This window comes from Gambusia affinis, linkage group LG15, assembly GCF_019740435.1.
Source record: "Gambusia affinis linkage group LG15, SWU_Gaff_1.0, whole genome shotgun sequence".
NCBI classification, from domain to species: Eukaryota; Metazoa; Chordata; class Actinopteri; order Cyprinodontiformes; family Poeciliidae; genus Gambusia; species Gambusia affinis.
The window spans coordinates 11,319,242-11,344,756 of record NC_057882.1 but is presented as its reverse complement, the minus strand read 5'-3'; the positions used below and the strand labels follow the sequence as shown (position 1 = coordinate 11,344,756).

At 37.1% G+C, this 25,515-nt stretch overlaps 1 protein-coding gene across 4 annotated transcripts in view; it reads right to left on the bottom strand.

The window, feature by feature from the left end:
• Positions 1 to 25,214, bottom strand: part of LOC122845096 (spectrin beta chain, non-erythrocytic 1) — a 53,274-nt gene extending 28,060 nt beyond the window's left edge. For 2 of the 4 annotated variants that reach the window (XM_044141134.1, XM_044141136.1), the window contains exons 1-2: positions 24,685 to 25,214; positions 12,401 to 12,588 (exon numbers count right to left, since the gene is read on the bottom strand). In XM_044141134.1, the coding sequence (XP_043997069.1) occupies positions 12,401 to 12,557 (157 nt within the window). In that variant the 5' untranslated portion in view covers positions 12,558 to 12,588; positions 24,685 to 25,214. Of the gene's footprint in view, positions 1 to 7,961; positions 8,578 to 12,400; positions 12,589 to 24,684 lie in introns of those variants that run through there. The other 2 variants (XM_044141135.1, XM_044141137.1) reach the window with 2 other exon arrangements.
• Positions 25,215 to 25,515: the final 301 nt, after the last annotated feature.

The window sequence follows — 25,515 nt, the reverse complement described above, 5'->3', positions numbered from 1 at the left end:
AGTTGTAAAGAACAAGCGTGAAAGAAGTTGTGAGAAGCGAGTACACAAGCATATCGACAGCGCCAAGACCCACCGCCTGGTTTTGATCGGTTGTTTCTAATTCGCACTGGGAGAGAGCCGAGAGGCTCGATTTTTTTCACATTGTATCAAAACATAGTTTTAATATGTAAAAAAAATATATTTTTAATACAAGTTACATACTGCAGTTTTGGCAATGAAACAAATTAGCTGTTTTTAAATGACAAAAGATAAGTAATCAAAATAACAGGAAACATGCAAAAAGCTGGTCAGTGAGTATAAGAAGAATTTGTTTGCTGTAATGCCTCTAAATGTTTATTCGTACATAATTTTATGATCTGTTGAACGAAGCCAGTCTCATTTCTTGTTAAACATTTTGGTTGAAGAGATTTTAAAATCCAATTCTTTCAGGAGTATTAATACTTTTGTGCTTATCAATAGGAAATCAGTTGCTGAGCGCTTTAATCAGAAGAAACTCAGGCAGACTTTGACAGGAATGTTAGACATTTAAAACTTGACTACCTCTAAAAGGCACATGTCACCAACAGAAATCTTTTATCTGTGCTGCTGCATACATAACAGGCAGTGTTCCAGAACAAGATTCCAGTCATGCTACAAGACAGAAAGTCCAGTCACTGATTAAATCCTGTTTGTCACATCACAGAGATGGTGTCCTAACACACAGAGGTCACAATTCAACACTAGAGAAGAACAGAAGACGTCCTGGTTTATTAACAGCAGCTCATTTATAACTATGAAATAGATGCAGCCAAGCATCATAAAACAGCTGGACTTAAGTTCTAATTTTACCTTTTTCTCCTTATAAATAAAAAATAAAACACTGACCTGTTTGAAATGGCAAAAGTTCAAGTTAAACAGGTATTTTTTTTTTGTTGGTTTTTAATTAAAAAGCCTGTTCGACACAGATTTCTTCAGTGAACTTTGAATGCCTCCATTGTTGGATCTTCTCTTGCACAACATAAAAATAAGTGGCATTGCAACTAGAGAGGATTGCACACAAGTTTTGCCATTCCAGATATTTCAATAACCGTTCCCTTTATTGCCAGATACGCTTTGTAATCGTCTCCCGCCGTGCAAAAATATGCAAAACTGCAAGAGAATCTCGCAGTGGCTTAAAACGGGTCTACCTTCAGCACACAGGCTGGTAGTCATTAAGAGCTGACATAAATTTCACCTTGCTTCATGTGCGGCCTTGGCCATGCACAGTAATTCCTGGTTTTCTTTGTAGTGCCGCTAAAATGACCTTGATTTTGTAAACTTCTAACATCCTGCCAGTTACTTAACTAGACCTTTCATTATGTGTGCCTTTGCTCGCAACCTCTGTAAAAGAAGGTGCAAACTGCTTCCATCAATTTGTCTGACTTTATGACCTTCTTTATGACATTCTCCACATAGAAAATTACTGAGCTAATCAGTTAAGTGCTCTTCAGTGGGAGTCTGACTTTTCTCTTGTGATTATCTTAGTAACAGATTTCCTAGATAACAAAAACAGCAATAAGTTTTACATCAGGTGTGTAAAGACTACCCAATATCTACTGGAATCAGATATTATAAACATGCAAACACGTTTGTAAGCAGCAGACTTCATTTAATGTGCTAAAAACTAGTGAGTGACATGTTGGATACATTGAGGCTTACCTATAGAATATCAATACATTTGTTGGTCTATATCGACACAGGGTTTGGATCATTACCACGTCGGTGACCCATATAAAAAGTCCAGTCTGTCTCATTTCAACAGCTGTATCAGAGTGCTCTACTTATATTTGACAACAATATGTGCCTACCATCATGGTTGACACAGGGCTTTGGCCAGTTATGGGTATGAAATGTGTACAGAGGTTTTAAAAAGCCAGGATTAAAAACTGCAAAAATATTTTCAGCATGAATTTCCAGTAACTTAAAAGTCCTTTCAATAAGACTCGACTTGTGTTCCGTACTTTGTATATTGTGCTCCATATGCGAGGCATATGGACACAAGTTAATGTAACACTAGCCTTCTTGACATGTTGCTGCACACTGAAGGCCAGCTGGCTGGAAGAGAGTCCATGCACCCTACCCTTACTAACAAGACAACTTAAGGCATTTTTAAATATTTTCAGTCCAGAAAACTAAAGAAGTGTAACCCACTATGGTTAGTTTTATAGAATTGTAACATTAAAATTTGAGCGGCATCACTATCCATGCAATAAGCACTTGAAAACCCAGACAAGACAAAGAAGATGGCTGTTCTGCATTTTTACTGAAGTCCATGTAGCAAAAACTGATATCTGTTATTTTAGGAGTACTAGGAATACTGGTTTCTCTTTTTAAAATAAAAGCTAGTATATCATGTGTTTTAATTTAAATTTGTGGTAACTTTGAGGCAATGATTCTACAAAATCTCTTTATACATCTATGAAAGAAAAACTGGACAAACAATTTTCAGCGGGGTACTCATAAATTCCCCAACCAACAGTGATCAACATATTAGAAATATTTTAACATAAAGGCAAGCATGACTGAGACTCAAAGAAGACTTTTTCATACCTTAATCACAACTTGGTAACTCAAAATAAATACTACAGACTTACTGCTGTATTGGTTTGTCCTGTAATATTTCAGAAACTTGGATGAGACTAAACTAAAATTATTCTTTGTCTGAACAGACTTCGGGAGCACAAAGTTTGAAATAAAAACAAAGAACAAGTAAAGTAATATGAAGCCACTTCTTGGACATCAAAGAGTCATTCAGCTGCATATTTATGAATACGAGGCCATGCCTTTTATCCCCATGGCTCTGCTGGTGATTACTCAGTCACCAACATTGAACCATGCTTGCAAATTTAAATCTTCCCAAGTCATCATTTAACTCCTACATCCCTCCAAAAACCAAATCATAATGCTAAACATTCTATCTAAAATATTAAACAATTCTGTAGTTAAAATGTACTAATCAGTGTAAATTTTAAATTGAATACTTAAAGATCTTTTAAATGGCAGAAAAATATTTCCTGAGGTCAAATTGTAAATCTGGTTGCTGTATTTGGTCTCTAATTAGCTACTGAATGTTTTAAAGTGTTAAATCAATCTGAAACCTCTCCTTCTAGAAATAAATGCATAATTTACCCAATGGCTGCGGTCTGTTTGCTGAGCTCAAGGAGGTTTTGTTCGCTCAGGTGTGATTAAAACTTATGTGCGGCTGTTCAAGCTGCAATTGGTCTGGACATGGTAAGGGGAAAAAAACAAACAAAAGTGACCCAAATAAATACTAGATGGGATCCAGAACAAATGAGAAAATTAGGCTGAGACCCACTGCAGTACAACCATAACAGAGCAGAGACAGAGAGGGGAAGAACGACGCCGATGGGGCGCAGAGACAACTAAGCCAGAGCTCCAGCTTTCACCTGGTCAGTGGAGAGAATTATTAAATTTTCCAGAGGTATGAATATTTTTGAGCCTAATTGAATGTATGCTAAATTATTTATCTATCTTATCTTGGTAGATATATTCCTATAAAAAGATCTAAATATCTATAAATGTAAAGATACATTTCCAAAATTCTCTTAGCAATGCAATTATCATTCCAGGTCTGTGAGCATGTGGTTTTCCATTCCAATATCCGCTCTTATTCAATGTTTTTAGCTGCACAGTCCGGAACGTTCTCCTCCATCTATATCAGCTGGGGGTGCTATTTTTAGGCAGAGCAGCAAGCAGGAGGTACTAATACTTTTTATTTTGAAGAAATAAATTTCAGAACTGTTATGGTAAAGAGCTTCAACGTGTGTTTAAAGTGAACTTTAAGGTTCAGCAATATTTGCCTTACAAAATAGTTGCTGAAAACAAAAGGCATGCATCCAGAAGCACAGAATACATAAATAGTAATTCATCTTAAAACTTCTTTATCTTCGACAATAAACTGATCATCTATGGCTTGATAGTGTGGAGTAAACAAAGAACAATAAAACAAGTGGGTGGTTTGAGTAAAAGCAATACAAACATGCAGACAGACCATCATGGAGAAAGCATGACGAGGCTGAAGCAGAGGATAAATGATGTTAACAGTAGTGTACTTATAACTTTCAAAATGTTTACATATTTACAAGTTCCCTTCAGCTGAAGTACCTTAATTACAAAAATAAACCAACTGTAAATAGTCAAAAGATGTTTGTATGCATCAATTGACTGTATTTTAAACAAGACAGTTGTTTTACTTCTAAATTTCTGGAGTTCTGTGATGATACTAAACTGTTAGAAAATATGAGCAGAACTAAGTGAACAAAATGGCAGACACAGCTGTACATGTTTTGGCTTTTTTTCCCCCCCACCTCACTCTATAAAAGTAGAAGTGCCCTTCCCTCACTTATGACTTTAAAAGTAGGTCTGTGGTAAAACCGCTGCCTAAAACCTGCCACGTGTAGCACGACTTATTCTTACACTGTTAAAAGAGCTTTGATGATGTGGCTGTAAAAATGTGTTTAACCTTTACAAGTTTGCTAGAAGGACGACAAGAGCTGTCAGAGAGAGTAAAATACATTCCTGTTTCAGTACAGTGTATTTTTCTCTTCACTGTCACAGTCAACATGCCCTTCAATTACTTTTCCTCTGCCATCTGCAGCTGCAGGTGATAACAGGGGAAATGTGGGAGGAGGGGCCCACACCAAGGCCAATCCCATGAGAAATGAGACCGAAACAATCAGCACTCAACAACATCTGCAACACAAGAGTGTGAAATGTCAGTAGAAAAACATATCCCCCATTGGCTCCAAATACGTGCCTTTTTGTTACCCTCCAAAGTGCAGAACTGTCAATAATAGAAAACGTGCACAAACAAAAAGCCATTGTGTGTGTGTGTGTGTGTGTGTGTGTGTGCATCCTAAACTCTCACCAAGGTAATGTGACTCGAGAGCAACAGCTCGAAGCCCTTGGAGTCAGAGTTTCAGTGTTATGACATCACATCTTTCATGAGGAGCTTCAAAATGTGAAACTCACTACAGCTCCACATGTAGGAGGATGCTGCCTCTTGATGCTCCAGTCATTTCTTTGACCTTTTGCATTATTTAACTCAAAGCAAAGTTGTGTTACTGAGTAATAATTGAAAATGATAAACACCCTGAAGCGGGGGGAAGTACCTTTTCTGTCAAGTAGTATGGTCTATTTCACTAACACCATGCTGCTCGTGCCTGCTGTGTAACTATTCAGCTAAAGTCCACATCAACTGATTTGTAGAAAGAGCAGTGACCCTTTGGACTAGAACCCTGTTGTCTAACAAAACTCCCAATGTGTATTTATGTATGAAGCAACGCATAAAACAAACTTCACAGAACATTTAGTTTGGCACTAACATCCAAGACCGACATTTACTGAGGTAAACTGAACTTCTAAACATTGTTTGTTGTACATTACAGAGAAAGTGGTTAAAAAAGAAGAAGGATAGTGTTAATAAATAAAGGAAATTAAAACTGTTCTCATTTATTTGTGAAATATGACTACTGACAGAAGGATATAACGTGAACATTGATTCTGTGTTTTAATTTAAATGAAGAATGTAAGTAACCTTTTGAAAAATGTATGTTGTGTAGCATATGATAACTATGAGTCATCACAGTTATCAAGATTGTACAAGTTGGCAAAAATTAGCAAAGCGTCAAAAATTAGCAAAGCACACCATTACTACATATGACATACTATTGTGATTTCACTGTAGTAAGAGTGAAGCTGAATTGGACTTAGAGCTGGTGGCCAAAGAATTCTGAGGAGCTAAATGGTCTGCTAAATCAGACCATTTAGCAGCTCTTCTTCTATTGGTCAATTTCACTAAGACTCTGCCAAGACGGATCTTTAGAGTTATAGTTTAATTGGTAAAATCAATTTGAAAATGGTAACATCAGCCTTCAAAAATTGTGTTATGGCAATCATCAAAACTTGTTATCACTAATTCAACCCATCAGTCTTTGACATTCTCATGTCCCAACTCAGTTTAATCTTTATGTGTTGCTGCTAAGCTGGATTCTTTTTTATGCGTTTATAAAACTGCTACTATCCTGCAGCCCTACCATCCTAGGACAATGTGACATTGGGATATTATTTTAGAAAAGTGCAGTAACGCATACAGTGACCATCCCAACCTCCCCACCACTGTATATAAGCTTTCCAAACCTGGGCATTAAGAGTTACAAACTAAATCCACCAAAGCAGCTATTTATTAAAACACAGAGCTTTAACACATGGTGTATGAAATATAATAGCCTGCCCATTATTCCTTTGTGGTTGCAATATTGTGGCCAGTGATATTGCAATAAGGACTGCATATCCTATATATTGTGCAGATCTAATATAGTTAGGAAACATAATACAAGTCAAATCAAAGTTATCTTAAAAGTGAAAGAGCTAAGGATATTGGATGTGAGATAAAATTTCTCTTACATGAAAACATATTTTATGTATTTAATTAACCAAAACCTTTGGAGTTTAAACCATTTGAAATAATGGTGTAGCAGCAAACTCTTGAGTTTGGATCTTCTTTATAACTCCCACAGACATCATGTTTTAACGCAAGAAGGGTGTGGCCCAAAGAATGAGGCACAGGGTAGTCAAACTGGAAAGACAAGTGGGTGTTACAAAAATGTGTTTATACGTCTGGATATGCATTTGTATTTTACAGGACGGTAACTTAATCCAGACCACACTGCACAGATATGACCTACAAACTACAGAAAACAAATAATTAAAATTTCCCCTCCTGATTCAAATGAGTCATCATAACACAACATTCTTTGTCTGCTCAACAACAAAGAAAACACACAAAAAGAAAGCGCATCCCGTTAGCCCTAACTTGGTGACTGATCTCTAACTCCAAAAGCTAGACAGGAAGTTTCAGGTTATTGCCAGTCAGGCTGAAAATGAGATTAAGGCATGTGTCCCTTTTTGAAGGAAAGTTTGCTTGATTGACTCTGAAAATGTTGTTAAACTGGTATGAATCTCACGTTTACAGAGTTTGTGTGAAAGTGTTTTAATGGTGCAAAAATTCACACATCCCACTCTACATGCAACATGCATCCTTTCACCAAACCGACACGTTGATAAAGATAAGAATTTGAAATACCGTGTTCACTACAAAACCTTTAAAAATTCAGAACAAGCAGTGCTGCTCCTCAAGCAAACTTGAGCACACCTCTCAGATCACATCCGGGGCGCGACCAGAGTCAAGATAAAAATTAAAAATAGGCAAATAATCTTTAGTCACACTCCTGTCTTACATGAGAGTTTCATATACCATAATCTCCAGAAACTAAAAATCATTAAAAAAAAAAAACTCTATTCCATGTTTTAGTCTAAAGTTTTTTGTTTGTTTTCTCTTTTCTAGTGAACACACCGATGTCCTTGATGATTTTTGTGTGTGGAAGCTCACAGCTTTCTCAGGCTTTGGCTAAAGACAGAGCGGTGTATTGTAATGAGATAAGAGAGGACAGGTGGCCAAGTGATCAGGTGCCAGACTGCCTGCCTGCTTTAGATCTGAGCTGAAGCCTACTCTTTATGTACTGCGAATATCTTCATTTCTCCTAATACAGAATACTTCTAATTCCCACAGGATGCCATTTACTCTAGAAAAATTCAGAGCTATCTTGGAACTCATACCACATAACAAGGCCCAACTAAAATAGCAGGCCAAAAAAACAAAAAAAAAAACAACAAAAAAACCCTAAATAATTTCCGCCCTAAACATAAGGAATACGTCTAATATCATGCTTCTGACTCTGAAATATCATACGAGTGGACACAATTAGGTGAGAGTCTAAACTGAGTCTAAACTCTGACGTCAATAGAACTGTTTGCTCAAGCTCACCAGTTTTGTTTACTAATCCAGTGGATCTATAAAAAGGTCATCAGTTACAATAAAACCATTACTTTCAACCAAAAAAAAAAAGGGTTGTGATTCTTACCTTGCAACTGTTTAAATCTTCCCTCCAAGATGTTGGAGTATTGTACTTGGTTGACAAATGCTGCTGGGGACAAACAGGGATCTCTGTCCCTGTGATCCCACTCCATTGTAGTTTCCTAAGATGCTTATGCTAAATATTCCTGATAGACACGAAATGAATCAGTTTCAGTTTCCCAGTTTCCAATTTAGCACAGCAGAGCTAAATTAAAACAGTGCGTCCTTTTCAAAGATTTCCAAAAGAGTTCTCTCCTCCCCCCCCCCAAAGTTTTTAGTTTATCCTCCTTTTGTAAAGATTTCTTGGTGTTGTTCAGCAAGGCACAGCAAATGTTTTAAACATTGTTCTTCTCTTCATATGCTGTACGATCCAATTTGTCCATGAAAAACTCAGCGGTGAGTGGCATGGGCAAAAAAAAAAATTAAAATAAAAAAAAACTTTTTTCCAAGTCAGAGAATAATTTTAAACAAAACAGATAAAGAAAAGTGCTCTCACATTTGTGGTCCCTGAATAAAGTGAAAGCCTAGAGTTGCACTCCGCTGTGGTTCTAGCAAAGAAACCGTAGGTATTCCTTCCCTCCAAATTCTGAGTGTGCATTTGCTGAAGAACAGCAGAGCACAGCACAGCACTGAGCCGCGGTCGGATGGCTGTGTAAACAAAGCCTTCTGTGCAGTCTGAAAATTGTGCGATTTGCATAAGGTGTGTTTGAGGGAGGAGCATGAAAGAAGAACATGGTGGATGGGCAAAGGGGAGGGAGGAGGTGTAGAGGTGGACTAAACCATTAGAGTCTTTTGAACAGTCTGCCTTGAGGTGGATTATTTAACTCCATTTTAGCTCCTACCACCATCAGGGTGTGGCTTACCAAAAGGGTGATTCACCGAAATCCTACTTGGATTACACAATGTTATCTTTGTGTGGTCATCTTTCATTTCAGTCTCTTTCTAGATTGCATTCAATCTCCCTTGTTTTTTTTAAGACATGAGCACTACCTTACGAGGAGGCGTTAAAACAGGAAGGAAGTTATTGAGAAAGTCTCAGAAATACAACGAGTACTTTCCTGCCTGATGAGGTTTGAAACTGTCAACAATCTGTTGGCAATGTAGAGGATTGGAGGGGGTGGAAGTGACAGTGTGCGACCAAAACACATTTTTAGTTTCAAAACGGATCCATTCTTTTGAGCAAAAACAAGAAAAATATTTTTAAAATGCTAAGAGTTATTTAAAAGTGAAATGTAATAAAGTTGATATCAATTTTAAGCACAATAGGACAAAGTAAGTGGTTTAATGTGTGACAGGATAGTAAATATAAAGAACTGCTCTCAGGCCAAAAAGTCAAGTTTTCAGATGAGCTGGTAGCAGCTGGATGGGTCTCATTAAAGGACAAAATGCTTCAGGGATTTTTTTGTGACTGGCTGTTTAAGGAGGGGGACTATAGTAATCAGAAATGAGGAGCGCAGCCTCCCTTCTGAGGAACAGAGGCTATGCAATGGACACATGCAGGGAGGAAAGTAGTAAGTCATACTAATGCCTGTTTTTTGTTTCCTAAAGGGCAAAATCCTATTTAACATAAAATATAGATGAGACAGCATGCCTGTCTGTGCTTGTGAATCAGTAGAGGTTAGTAACACATTCATAAATAAAATAGAGAAAAATATGCTAAATAAGATTAACAATAACTAAAATCTGGAGTAACAAAAAAAAAAAGAAAAGAATAGGGAAAACTGTCCAAAAGTGAAACATCCAACAGTAAGAGTTAAAGTTAATCAGGTTTCATTTATGTCCAGTGCAGTGAATGAACTCCAGGGAGGAAGACAAACAGATACAGACAAATGGGGGAGTAAGCACTATCAGAGGGAAAAATGCTAAGATTTATTACTCAGCTTCTTCATCTTATCAATACTTTAGTAGAAGCCTAACAAGAGTCCATTATTATTGGGCAAATGAGAGGCTAATTAAATGCATTAAAATTTATTTACCCACAAAATGCTTTTTGATGCAGGTTGTGGAAAGTATAAGCTATGTATAAAAAGAGTGGTGCCAGTATGGATTCACAACGCTTTCATTTACGATAAGACCATGCTTCAAAGAATGAGCTTTTACCAAAGGAAACTGAAATTCTTTTAGAGATCGAAGCTCTTTGAAAGCCTCGCTGTTCCCAGGTGTGGGAGCTTCAGCATGTAAACACTGTATGGGTAACTGTTCAAGTGTGAAGAAGGGTGTTGCTTACACTTACGCAAAGTTTCTAAAGCTAGCTGTGCTACACACACTGGGGAGCAGATAAGCTGGTATCGATGCAAATTAGGGAAAAGGACGCTCTTAACTGTGAACCAAAGAGCACAGGTGATCGCTTCACCACATGTACATTGATTCCCACCCTGCAGATGTAAAAGATGGGTTAGCTCAGAAATATGGCAAATATTTTTATTGTAAAATCTGGATAGAAAAAGAAACTATGTAGAAAGGTCCGGCACTTCTAAGAACGCAGAAGGCAGAGTAGCTGATGTTTGGAAGAAAAAAAAAACAAGCTGGAGCAGAGCCTTCAGGGAATAGCTGCAAGAGCATGTGAAAGAATGTGCACATCAAGCCCACACTTGTTAAACTGAGAGAGCATCAGAGACGTTCAGACTGGTGTATTCACACACACACTGGATTTCTGGAAAGACCAATGCAACCAGTATTGCAGAGTGTGTTGCTGCAAAATGCAAAGAATGGACATTTAAGATACTTAAATGCGTGAAGAACATGAGACTAAAAACAAACTACGATGGACGAGCAAGTAACTGCCCAAGTGTGTTAGATTTAACTTCTAAGCGAAATTAGACTCATTAGAAATTTCTGAACTGAAGGGTTGTTCAAAGATTATAAGTAACTGTGGTTTTCCATCCTTATGTAGGAGTTACTGGACACATCAGCTGCAATGGCTATCTGTTACCCCCCTCTGCTGGGCTCTTCAGAAAACTGCAACTTGTTTTGACTTCTGAAAATACAGTTTTTGACGACATATAAATACAAATATTTTATGTTCTTCTGCTCAAACACATAAAATTAATGAATGAAAAATTAAAAATGGTTCTTAATATTTCACTAAAAATTATTTTGTAGGACACAGAGACCCATTAGCATACCAAAGGATGACAAGATTGTCAAAGGCAAGAAAAATAAAGCTGTCGCCAAGATTTTCTGCTATGCATTCACTACAACAGCGGTGTTATATTAGAACTAGAGATCAGTTGTAGCATTGATGCAAAAGTTGGTTTGTTCTGATCAACTACTCAGCTCTTCAGCTTTGTCCTCCTTTTGGATGTATTTTGGTCTTGGCCTATAAAGAAAGGCTCGTGCCTTTTGGGATAGAAAAGAATCACATCTGCTCCCTAGTCTACAAAGACTAATTAGATTTGTGAACATTACTATTAGGTCATGATTTTGTCTCAACTAAAACTCATTACAAAATCCCCTTTTATCAGAAATGCCATTTTAAAAATTACCAACTTGCCTGAACATTAAAAAAAACCAAAGCAAGTATATTTTTGTAGATGTGAATCTGTAAGTGTAAGGACTAAAAAGTTAATTTACACTGTACAATATCTCTAGCCCTGAATATTATTGGTGACATTCATTATTTTGCACAACCTTATTACGAAAATTGAGAATGAACACTGAAAGATATAAAAGGACTCACTCAATGCTGAGTGTGTTGTCATATGATAATGATATGTAGTGTATTCTGTAAAATTTAATTAGTTACTTCAAAGCTTCCAAACTGAGCCACAAATAATCTTGACTTGCTAGCATGTGAATGTATAAATTCAAAGTTTACAAAAAATTCATAACTAATTCAGTTCAATACATTAACTACAAACTTGAAAAGAATATAAAAGTGGTGGGTCAGCACACCTTTATTATTCATAGCTATGGTTATGCAGGGATTGTTTAATATTTCTATGTAAAAATTAAAATGTGCGTTCTGCATGAATTATGCTATGCAAAATACACAAATACTCATCAAAAACCTGGAAAACCTTTCTTAAATTTCAAAATCATGACGTTTAGAAGCTACTGTCACTCTTGCTGTGTACTTGAACATTTCATAACATTGTTTAAACCAAAAGCAATTAGATCCACAAATTAACCAGCGAGAGACTGAAATAGTCCAACATTCCCACAATCAGCATTGACCAATGATTGGCTGGTCAAATACTGAAAAAACTGGACATTGACTCCATTTCCAGAACAATAAAGACCAAATGAAGCCTCAAATAATAAAAAAACAAACAAACTCCCAATTCATTAACAAGCAATGAGTCCCAAACGCATTCAGGCTAAAAAAGAGCAAAACAGAGTCTAAGGTCTTTGCCTCACTCTACCCAATCCCACTGACAGGATCTGATTAAATCACAGGTTAGAGCTGTTTTAATAACCAAGGGGAACTACCTGAACGCAACATACCTGCGAGCGCTTTAATGCGAGAGCGTTCAAAGAGACGTGCCGAACTGTTCTCATTGTCCCAGTCTGTCTCTGCCGCCAGGTCCCAGCGATTATTGATGTCGTTGTATTGCTGCTGGATCTCCAAGCTGTCAAAATCTGTTGGTGAGATTGTGCTCATGGTGTCGAGGCTTGGGGAAAACGCATTCAATCTAGAAAGGGGAAACAGAAAACAAAAAGCGTCCAAAGTGAGAGATGGCACAAACAGAGGACAATACAACACTTGATGATTTGGAAGACTAAACCTAAAAAGGTTTTTTTTTTTTTTTGATCTAACCCACGAAAAACATAATTCTTTATCCGCTCTTTATCCGTCAAAAATATAATCCTAGGCACTTTGCATTTAAGTGTACAGAGGTAAGAGAGGGTACCTCTTGCTTTCCACACAACTTTCAACTGAACTTTACTTAATGTAGTTTTATGGTGCACATATGCAAATAGTAGGCTGGACGGTGCAACTGCCAGGGAGGGTAACAGATAAAAACCTTAAGATAAGTTAAGTCACTAAGTCAGTCAGGCAGTCACCCAGTTCCTCTCTGTACACCTGGACAACAGCAGTTGATGCAGTTACAAGTCTTTGATAGATGGGCCTGTAACAATAAATCAATTAATCGCATGGTAGATTAAAAGAAACTAAATTTTCATTTATTAATTTATTGTTTTTCTCTTTCTACTTAAACCCGAATGATAAAAGCATTCTGTCAGGGATACTTGACTGAACACTCAGTCAATTATCCTCTTTTGAGATTTAATAATTCATTTTTTTTTTAGTGTTTGTTTTTTTGTATTTTGGATATTTAAAATGTCTGCCAGTCCTAGTCTTTAAATGTTCATTAGAATTTAAACGTTATTGATCCTTGAGAATGTGTTCTTGCATTATTGTGCCATTATTACTATTATATTACTTGAAAATATTCTCAAAACAACGATATCATTTATCACAATAAGTTCTGGGATAATTTATGGTCTAGCAAAATTTGTTACTGTGACAGGTCTACTGGTAGAACAATGTGTATTACGGTACTACTTTAGTTAAATTCACTCTTGGAGAAACTCCCAAAGTTGAAATAAAAGAAACAAGAACTAATGAACGCATGAATGCACGAGCGTACACACAAGCAATAAATGCAACAGGACCTTGTTAACATGCACATCCATAAAGTAACACAAAAATTCCTCTTAGTGTAAGCAGGAACATAAGACCATCAAAAACTCAAAAGTTAAGTGAAGCTCCGTGCAGAAATCACTCAATACTATGGAGTTCTTGGTATAAATTTGCCATTTACCATTAAACTAAAGGTGCATGACATGAATCAGTGAAGACTCTACACTTTTAAGATGATATGCATGTAGTAGGGGTTTAATAGTTTGCAAAAACATCTCAGGTTATTTATGTATTTCAGCTTGGGACAATAGTCAGTTCAATAACAGATATTCAAGAAGAGCCTGCTTAATGCAGCTGCCAGGCCCAAAGGCGTGTTGCAATAAATCAATTAATCGCTTGATATATTAGAACACAATTATTTTTATGTGCATGATTTATCGTTTCTCTCTTTTCTTTTGTCGTTTGTTTATTTGGATATTTGAAATGTCTCCCAGTTCCAGTGTTAAAGGTTCATTAGAATTTAACATTTATTGATCACTGACAATGTGTTCTTGCATTATTTTTATTTCAATACCATTATATTTCTTGAAAATGGTCTCAAAACAACAACATTATCATTTATCACAATAACTTCTGGGACAATTTATCATCCAGTAAAATTTGTTATAGTGACAGGCCTAGTAATTCCTAGTCTATTCCTTTTTAAAAAGCCAAAACTGAATGTGCTTTTAGATTGCATAAAACTGCAAATGTGCAACTGTTAATGCTAGTGGCAACACAGCTAATATGTAGGTTGGCTTAAGAAAACAATGGGGTTAATTATGGATGATTAAAAAGGAAGGACAGAATGTCCACTGCCTGCACCCAGTAAACATAACTTAGGTATTGTGATGTGTCATTGCTAAATATATCCAACCTTATTCTATTGTGGAAGAGACAGAATATAGCTGCTAACATTTCAGCAACTTGAAGGGAGAACACAAGCAACCGTCAAAAGTTGTCTCCACACACAGCTTATTCAGCTCAGACCCAGGCCAGTCTTTGTGTGCCAACCATTCACAAAAGACAAAACCATTTTCTTGTCAAGAAAACTTGACAGTAAATAATTATTTATATTCTTAGTGAGAATAAATTTGTCAATCAAATAAAAAGCATTTAAACGAGGAGCATTTTAAAATTGACAATTTCTCAACATTTGAATAAAACTGATGTTCACGCAATGGGCTCTACTGGAACTTTCTGCTGACCTGGTCGATAATCATAGAGTTTGTTGTAATCTACTATTTTATATCTTAATTTTACTGATATCATTTTGAAACCAAGGTGACAGAAAGAAATCATTGAGGAAACAGAAAAATGGATAAGATACGTTTCAACCAACAGAACCTAGAACTTAGCATAAGTGAGCATTTCTGAAAAAGAAAGAGTATCATTTTAGCTCTCAATATAATGAATTATTGAAGAAAAAAAGAGCTACCTTATCAGAACCTTTTCTTTACTTTTAATTTCGCACATTTCTGCTCCCTGTGAACCAAGAGAAGGACTCTTCTGGACAAACCAGATTACATTGGTTGTCCATTTCTGCTCAAATTAAAACAATATTCTTCCAAAAAAAAGTGCATGAGGTGAAACTTTTACTATGGAGAACAGATGTCAGGTTGTATGATTTACATTTGGACCATCATTCTGCCACAGCATGTTAAAGCATGAGCCACTAAAAACATTAACTGAACTTGTGCTTTTTTTCCTGTGCCTTCAGTGAGAAAGTAAAGCTTAGAAATAAATGTGTTAAATCCTTTTTCAAACTATTTTAAACAAATTGTGTAGGGTAGTTTAAAAAAAACTAACGTAAAACACTATGAAATATTCATTTACAATAAGAAAGAAAATACTTTAAAAGAAAAACGGTAGCCACAAATAAATTTGCTATTTGCACAATATATTGGTTTATCGATCATTCTAAATGTAAAGTACAGCTGATTAAATAAATAAAAAAGTCTTTTAGTATTTCAATAGAAGTTTGAAAAAACACAGCCTGGTAAATCCCATTAGTGGTAGATTACAAAGCGTCTCGGAATAGAAACTAAATGCAGGGATTAGCAAAGAAGGCAAAACACCTCCTCCGCACCCCCCATCCTTCCCTGACCTGTCACCTCTCAACTAAACCGCACCCCAGGCATTGGCCAAGACCATACCGCCCTCTGTGCAAACTGACTATGAATATTGACTACTTTTCAGATTCGAGACGACACGACTACAATTGCAGTCAATCTTCAATCGCTACCCATGCTTTGCTGTGCATGGCCTAAGAATTACCAAGGTAAATAGAGGCGTCGGACAGATGCTAAAAATAAATGAACACTGGAATGCTCACGCATTATGTGACCAATTGTGTTTATTATGCAGAACATTACAGAAATAAAATAAAAAGGAAAAGCCACATAGCTAATCTGTCCTCTTTGTAGTCTGGTTTTGGGAGCTGTTCAGGGTGGGGGTTGGTGGGGAGTCAGACCAGTGAGTCTGGCAGTGGCCATCCTCCCCCTCTATGAGTGGGAAGAACCCCGGCTCAGTGTGTCTGCACTAATCACTCCTCAATGGATCAGACAAACAATCCCCTGACCTACTATGATACTGTACTCATCCTCGCACAGAGAAATGCAGCACAGTGTGGCAAAAAAAAAAAAAAAAAGCCACACATGGTCGGCCTTTTACCTAAATTGTGTTTCTGAAATGTCAAATCTAAATCCACCTTGTCGACACAGAGGCATCAACATTCTGCATACAAAATGGGTCAACACATCTGTCACACTGGCCTGTGCAATGTGTGAAAGTATTTGAAAATGCTGCCCTTTCATCGTTAAATAATGTAATCTATATGGTTCTTACTGTCCATAGTAAGAACCATGTAGATCTGTCTTCTATTAACTTTCAAAAACAAATTTTAATGTAGCAAGCACTCATTTTTTGTTAGACATTATAATTGGCGCACGTTGGCAAACTTGTACACAACTAACCATTATTCTGAAATATGCTCCAAAGGCTTCATAAAGCAAACCCTTTCCAAGTCAGATCAGAACTGAGGCAAATGTTTTGCAAAAATCTAGTCGCTGAAAATGAAAGGAACCAAAGTGGGGCATGGCCCGATGCCTGAGGGTTGAACCCCAACCTAAACTGCAGCATGCACACACACACATTCAGCAATCAGAATAACATAGGTTAAAAAAAAAAAAAAAAAAAAAAAAAAAAACAGGACAGAGCCAGCGGCATGATTGGTGGCACCGCCGCATTTCTCTTTTTCACTCTCCGACATCTCTCCTCCCCTCCCAGAGCCGCTTCCCTTCTCCCAGCTGGTCCGTTTGTCACCACACCCGTTAATCAGGAAGAGAGGAAAAGAGAAATAGAGCCCATAATCAGATGTCCGCAGGGAATAAAGCCTATCCACATTAGCCAGCCACAATGCCAATGTGCACCAAGGGAATAAGGAAGACATACATGCTTACATAAACATACATGCAAAGACAGAACCACTCCCTGCAACACAAGGAGCAAAAAGATGAAGTAAAAAGAAGAAAAAGTCACCCAGAAATGAGAATGCAGCCCAAATAAATGAGTCTGTGACACTCATGAGCCTGAAGTGTGGGGAGATGGACTCCAAAGAGACGGGCACAAAGCTTGCCACACTTAACCGGCCCCACACAATGAAGGAGTCAGCAGAGAATTGAGGCCAGTTGTTCAAGCCCTTCCTGTTTGCAGAGATGAGGCAGCCACAGGCACAGATGCATCAGAGGCCTCATCCACAGGCTGCTGATCCCAGTCTGAATGCCCCGCTGAATAGGACAGCAGTCGTCCTTTGTTGACCTGTAGAATCCCATTCATCTAACACTCTACTGACCATCACACATGACCGCCACACTGTGACATGCTAGGTCGGTTTAAAGTGCTAGGAATAACACAAATATCAGAAAAATAATAATAAATTGGAACACTATCAAAAAGTCTACTTTAGTAAGTGAAACCCAGATTACTACACTACAACATACAAGGTTTCCTCCAGAAAACTTGCTAAGCCCGGCGGTTGGGTGCTAGCCATCCAGCGGCTCATCGTGTTTTTGAGTTAAAAAATGTTTAAAAGTTAACAGGAAATTTGAAAATACCACTTGCTAATTATCTGTTATCGACAGACTGGGAGATTAATATCTGAACATTATCTATAAAGCCTTGCTTAGCCTGGTGGGGGCACAAGTAAAGCCTGGTGGCCTGCCAGGCTTATAATACATTGAGGAAAATCCTGACATATTCAGAGATTTTAACATTTTTATGCTCTTGACCCAAAGCTAATAAAAAAACACATTCAGCTTCTCAGAATATTATATATAACCATTAGAAGGGAGGGTTTTTTTGTTTTGTTTTTTTAACATAATCGTTGTTATGGTTTTCACTGGAACGACTGCTGACTTTACAGTTCTCCAGTAAACACTCTCCACACAGAGAGAGCCACAGAAAACCATAGCTAAAGAAGATAGCTGCTAGGAAAATTGCACCCAACAACATTAGAGGAAAAAAAAAAGAAAGTCTGGGAAAAACGACACATATCCAGTCTTTGCCAGACTGTATAGATAGTCTGGCAAAGCAAGTTGCTGAATTCATCTTCCAGAGGGACTTTGCACCAGCTCACATTGTCAAAAGTATCAATACATGGTTCAATGACTTTGACCCAGACTTTGCATGACAGGCACCCCACTTTGACATAAACTCCATAGATAATTAAGGGTAAATATTGGGACTCGCAAGACACCAGAGCCAACAACGCAGATGCGACCTGGGCTTCAATAAAGTCTCAGAGCCACAGGCTGATATGCCTTCACTTCACACTGTAATAATCCAATAATTTGTGTAAATCAAAACCTGACTAAATATAAACAAATATTCTGGACATAAATTTCAATAGGCTGGATGTCTGTATTAAATATAATTTTCGCAAATTGATGTCAGGAAATATTTGACATTTTCTGGTGACTTTTGGATTTTTACTAGCATTAATTATTATAATGAACAGAAATAAGTACTTGAAATATTTGTAATATATATCCACAAATGTTTGTTGAAAAACAACTTTGTTTTTATTCCTAATTGTAAATATCCTAAATGATTCACAGTAATAGCTTAAAATGTAATAATTTCTGGTAAGCTGATCTGAGAGTAATCATACTGACAAGAAACACAAATTTAATGTAATCAACAAAAAAGGGCTTTATGTATTACATTATTCACCCAAACAGATTAGGATCTTGCTAATTGAGTTGCCCCACATGGTAATCAACAAGTTACCGGATGGTTCAATGGACGGCCACAGTGAAAGTTATTAATAGAACTAATAGCCTGAGAGAAATGATGGTGCTTGTTCTGAATGAGTCCTGGGCTGGAACCCCACATTAGCAGCATCCATAACCAGCAATGACAGAAATCCAAATGGAAAAACATCAGAGGATGAAATATTATTTCAGATCATGCTCATTCAGAGAATGCTTTTTCCATTCCACAAAACACATAGAAGTGTCTCCATCCTCAGGATGCCTGTGAGTAAATGTACGGTTACTACATCTAGTCTTTTGGAACCAATTAACATGAATTAATTTGTCTCGCTGTTCAGTGACTGCAAGATCTTCTGAAATCCACATAAATTGTTTGCCATTATTGAACCATCTTGAACTGGTGAGAGCATACTGCAGTACTTCCTGTAGACTATGTTTGCCCTCATTATTTATCTGCAGCCCAGACTTTTCAGTGAAGCCCTGCTGGCTTGGACTCTGCACTTCTATTTGAAGATGAGAGGGACTGCACAATATGTCACAACAATATCAGTGTGTGCAATATTTAAAACTAAATTTTTGCAATGCAATGTAATAATTGTTGGCTAGTAAATTCCAAGCATCGTGATCTCACACTTTGCATGCCAGTGAAACATTCAGCCTGCTGGATGGGAGTCTCACCGCCGCAAACGTCCACACCTGATACAGATTACGATACCACAGCTGCTACAGATCAAAGAGTATTGGAAACATATAACGAAAAAAATGATAAGGGTGGAAACTTTCTGATATCATGCAGATGTAGAAATGACATCAAACGAATGGCATAGTGTGGGACAGACTTTTTGTAGTTTTAGGAGAAATGTACAACCCACATCAGGACAGCGCTGTGAATTTCCCTTTAGAAACCGAGGAAAATACGTTCACCTCCAAGGCGGTTGGAGGTGAACATATTTTACTCAACAGGGTTTTCAACACTTGCTTCCAGTCTCACAGACCTCATAGCTTGCCTGGCCTTTACCCAGTTTCTGTTCATTTCTACACAGACACCTCTGCCTCCTGTCTCTATAGTCTGTCTGGATGGCAGGAGTAAGTACAGCTAGAGAATCATAAGCAAATAGAAAACAGGCCCAGATGGTATAAGCCTCAGCCACTGCAAAGCAAGTGTTGAGTCGTTTACAAAAATAAATAAATAATCACAGTACTGTGGAAAACTTCCTCTGTGGCCAAGAATCAAAGAACATTTGATCAATCTGCCTGTAACAGCTGCCGACCAATTACTGAAACATGCCACATCATGGAAATCCTTCAGAGACTGCTGGGGGTGTGTCAGGCCACCTTTCAGCTACTATACAAGTTTGCTTACTAGCCATTTTTCATTTAGACAAACTACATATAAAGAGAATTGTCCCATTTGCTTTTTCTTATACATTTTCTTTTTCAACATCTGTTATTTTAGTTTTTAAAAAAAGAACCTTCCATACACTTTGTTTGTAACAAAAACGTTATCAATGTACTGATTAATTTTCTGTTCTCTCCCCACAGCTCAGACCTTTCACAAAATCAAGTCGTTGCGCATTAGTAAACTAGTAGTAAACTAATCTAACATTGATAATGCTGCTGATGTCATCCAACTATGGCTGAAATATAAACCAACGTTGTGCCAAGATGCATCGACTTTTCAGCATATGTGGCGACTTCACAAGCATGTTTGACTGTTTTACCTCGGTAACTTGTAGGAATGTCCCTGTCTCTGGTCAGAAGACGCCTCTTGACCTGAAAGAGCTAGCTGTAGATGCTAGAGGTGTAACCAGACACGTAATCAGACTGAAAACATCCGGTACGCTCCTGTCGAATGCAGCGTTGATTTATACCTCAACACATGTAGAATGTTTGTTTGGAACCAAGTATGAATGGTAAAATGGGTGGAACTGAACCAAAACTTTATGTCAACGTACAATAAAAAAAAAAAAGAGAGAGAGAGAAAAAAATTTGAAATGCTCTCTTCACTTAACTCAATTTACTCATCTGAAACAACTTCAGTAATCACACATAGAGAAAACTCAGCATCTCAATAAAATCTAATTATTTCAAAATCGAAATACATCATTTAACTGTTGACTGATTTTGAAGTGCAACGTAAATATAACAACTCAAAATCTGAATGCATACCAAACCGTGATTTGTGTTCTATAATGCCTGAAGTTTAGTAATGAATGGAGACTTTTTTGTTCTGTTCCAGTAAGAAGTGTTAAAAGTTAATCTGGGCTACAATAACTTATATTTTCCAAGACCCTTCAGGATCAAAGTATAAAACCCTTTGCAGATCACCAATAGAATTAAATACTCTCAAAAGTTTAGCCAATGAGTTAGTGTTTTCTGACCGTAATAGATGTAATTCATGTTGGAATTTGTGAAGGCTGTAACAAAAAAGCTTTTAGGTCAACCTTTAGCGATTACCTAGATTAATACGGTTCTTCAGCTGTATGCACAGTCAAAAAACAAGCCACAACTAACTCTTGATCTCCGATTAGCATTTCCTTCTCAATCAGTAATTTTTCTGCATTAAACTTATTCCTGGCTTTATCAAGAGATAAGTTTCTAAATACAAGTTTTGCGTACATGCCTTAGAGTTTAAGGCAACAAGTTACATCCAATTTGTACTCAGTACAACATTTTTCTTAAAGAAAATAATCAAAAAAGACAAAAGTAAGTAAGCAAGCTTTAAAATGCAGTCCCTTCTACAGGTCAAAACCACAAAGTGCTTTCCAAAAAAACCAAACATAATTTTTCTTTTTTTTTTTAATCACATCTGGGAACAGTAGATTGCAAGAGCTATGAAGAGTCAATATTTGCATGTCAACACCTTAATATTGAGTTTTCATACAGCTGGAGTATTTGCTAATAAAGCTTCTAAAACTTATGAACCCCAAGGATAAATAATGAATGTAATGTTTATTTTTTTATATAATACTTTTCTAATGTTTGTAAGATTTGAGGAATGAATTAGCAACAAACTATATGCACTGAAAAGAAATTCAATTTGAATCTCATGAACATGTTCATTTTAAAATCATTTCAACTCTACTTGCATACGTCGCAATTAAATTTAAAAGATGGTTGAAATAAAAATAAATGAAGTAATGTGAATTTTACAACCTTTAAGTTGCTCAAACAGATCCTGCAATGTGCTGCTAATGTTCTACCTCTAAATTAAATTCTACAAATGTACATTACTAATCACAAGTATAATCAGACTTTTCCACAAAAGTCTGCTAAAAAGGTGATGTTTGCACAGAAAAGTTGGATAAGCCATCAGAAGAACCGAAGTTATTCAATAAATTATTCTAAGAGCACTGACTGTTCTGAAAGACAATTACACAGGATGATTAACATTTTCCTTTATGCTTTTTCATATCAAAACAAGCTCTTCAGACAAGATGTCAACCACACCTTCTAAGACCTCTCCTTAAGTGTTCAACATAGAGCCTGCGGTAAGATTTAGTCTGACTATGGAAAAGTATCAAAGCAGCTGAGCTGCAGCAAAAAACATATCATGCTGCCCTCTAGTGGTGTTATCCAAGCTATCATGTACAAAAAACGTACATTCAGAATAGTCTATTGAATTGATAATTACTTAATTGATGCTTCTTGATTATTCCACCTTCAAGTTCTTCAGCTCTTTTGAGCATAACAATGCTTTGCTCAGCTATCTGAAAAGGATTTGTAACACAAACAAGTTTCACTGCTTCATATCCTCTGAACAGGTTGGCATTTTGCAAGTGACTATAAAATGTTCCTACAAATCAAATTGGACAATTTTCCCTTGATAAAGTCTGACTAAATACTGGTCAAACACGGAAAGATTAAATAGTTTTATTATTCAGTAAATGCATAAAAAGTGAGAATTATACATGCATCCACTGAGAGCCTTTACTTGGATGCATTTTTTTAAATTGAATTAAAAAAAAAAAAAAAAGATCAGGTAGATCTTGTAAATTAATTTTCAGCTGGACAGAAAAAAATAAATAATTTTTTTTTTTTTTAAATCAAGGAACCCACTTTTCCATTTTATACATTCCATTTCTTAGAAAGAAAAAAGTTCTGAGTTTTAATTTAGATCTCAACAAAAACACAACATTTACTTATATCGAGAAATGCCTGATCGATGCATCTTTAGTAAAACATGTAGCAGTATTATCTGGAGGTCATAAACAAAGGTATTTCTGTAGTTTAAGAGTTACAGTAAACATAGAGAAACAATAGAGCATTTGGAATCAAAACAACCAACCAGACAGTATACTCAACCAATTGTGTCTTTCTTGGTCATCTGCTTATATTTTTGTCTGTCTAACATCATTTGAAATATCTGTCAAAAATTATGATCAATTCAGTACATGAGTGGCGTTTTTACAAAATACATTTGTACACTTGAGTGATTTGTTGGAAGATTCCTTGCTACGTTTACTTGAGTAACAATATGTTGAAGTAGTGTTACTCAAGAACAGTTACTTAATGTAAAACTGTTCAGTTTTTGAACCCTCTACCCCCTGGCTGTGTGAAACAATCCTTAGGAAAGGGGACAAAAACATGGAAGAACAACTGGAATATGTGTGAAAAGTCAAAGGGAGTGCTGAAATAATTTTTAATGGCAGAGAGGAATTAGTATAACAAATTTGGATCATCACTATCGTAATAGTTAACCAAACTAAAGGCATTTCCTAAAATGCGAATCCAATGGTAGTCCTCCACTAAAAGCCGTTTCCAGGGTTCAATGGCTGAATGAGATGGGGAAGGGGGATTAAAATACTGTATCATGAAATGAATATCCCAAACTCTAGCTGACTTATAAGTCATTGAACATGAACAGAACATTAAATAGCAGTAAAACTGCAACTAGCTAACAAGTTTTATTTTTGCACTTATCATCAAGCCCTGTCCAAAGTCTGGTTTTTGAAATAACTTTCAAGTCTTATTCAGTGCTTTCCTTTGACCAGATCAATCCAAACTGTTAAAAGCTATCAAAATTAACTACAATAGAGCGTAAACACCGCCACTTAATCAATTCAACCCGGTCTAGCAGCTTTTATTTGGGTTTATGCGCCCTGTTCTACACATGGTACATGTCAGCTCTGCGCTATCAGTGACACCGTCCTAAATGGTTAAAAGAAATTAGGCAAACTTGAATATTTCAAAACAACGTGTTCACTCACTAGAATTTGCTTGCTGTAGTTTTACCACAATGCATCCTTTTATAAAATAGTTTAACCTGATACATCCCTCCTGTATGAGTCACACAGTCTAGGCCAAGCTCGCAGCATAAATCTCAGTCCTGTACATTATAACATTACCAGTGTGAAAAGAGGGGAAAAGGCAGCTCTGCAAGATGCCATCATTCTGAGGCAAAAATAGCCGGACAAAAGCAACAAGGCTTGGGTGGCTCAGCGGCAGATGCCTGAATCAAAGATCCACAGGCTGGCTTGAACACAACACGCAGATAAAAAAATGTGGCTGCGTTTGACATCGATTCAAACAAAGGCGAGAAGAGACACATGATTACAGGGAGATGGCTCCCAATAAACTATCGTAAAGCGTTGCTGTCATACGTTTCCCAACAAGGCAGCTACCGTACAAGAAATGTGTGCAGACTTATATCTCCTGTAGCTACAGCAAAAACGAGACAGAAGCGTTACCTATTGAGTTAAAAGGCTAATGGTAGAGCCAAGCTAGCAGCAGTCACCTGAATGTACAATCTTTTTCCTCATTAGCTTTGTTATTGTGGCCAGGCTGCCGGTTATAGTGAGGAGGACATACACACAAAAAATCCCACTTACCTCTTTATTACTCCGTCTTCTTGTAAAAAAATAAAAAAGGCAGTCTGGTATTTTTCTGTAGCGTCACTATATCGGAGAGTTCAACGGGAATGAAAGAAACAAAAAACAACAAATACAAATAAATACGTCGTCGTCTCCTAGCACGCGCGCGGCTACGCTAATTTCAAAAATGACGGTTACAAATTTCCCAGGTGACACTGATAAGTCTCTCCTTTAAATCCGCATCTCTGGGAAAAAAATATAAATCTTTTTTTTCCCCCTCTTTCTCCTCCGCGCTGCACTGGAAGCAGCAGCACGTTACGAAACCAGACTCTCTTTTCAGCGAGAGAGAGAAAAAAACCGTAAGCAGGGAAGGGACAGGAAAAAAAGAAACCAGACGAACGCAAAGACCCCCCTTTTTTAGGTTTGTTTGTGGCAGGTATTTAAAGACGGATATCCGCAGCAGCTTTCTTCCAGCCCCCTCCCCGCTTCGGCATCCAAAGGGCCGTCCAAACCTCACAGACTGCCTGTGTTTCCCGTTCAACAGGGGGAGAAGAAAGGAAAAAGTGTGGTAGTTTGGTGGGGTGTAGGTGGCTGGCAGGGTGGGTGGGTGGATGGATGTGTGGGTGGGTTTCTGACCGCTCATGGTCACATGGGAAGCACGTTTCTAGGTTTGAGAGAAAGAGATGTTCTGGGCAAATGTTTGTGTGCTGTGGTGCTGTCCCTGGTGCTAAAACTGAAACCATTCATATTTGCATATCAATGGAAAGTATGCAAATACAGTCTGAGTGTTGTACTAATATAAATATCCTCAAACTATAGCGGGTTTCTGAAAATGTAGTTTAACTGTGA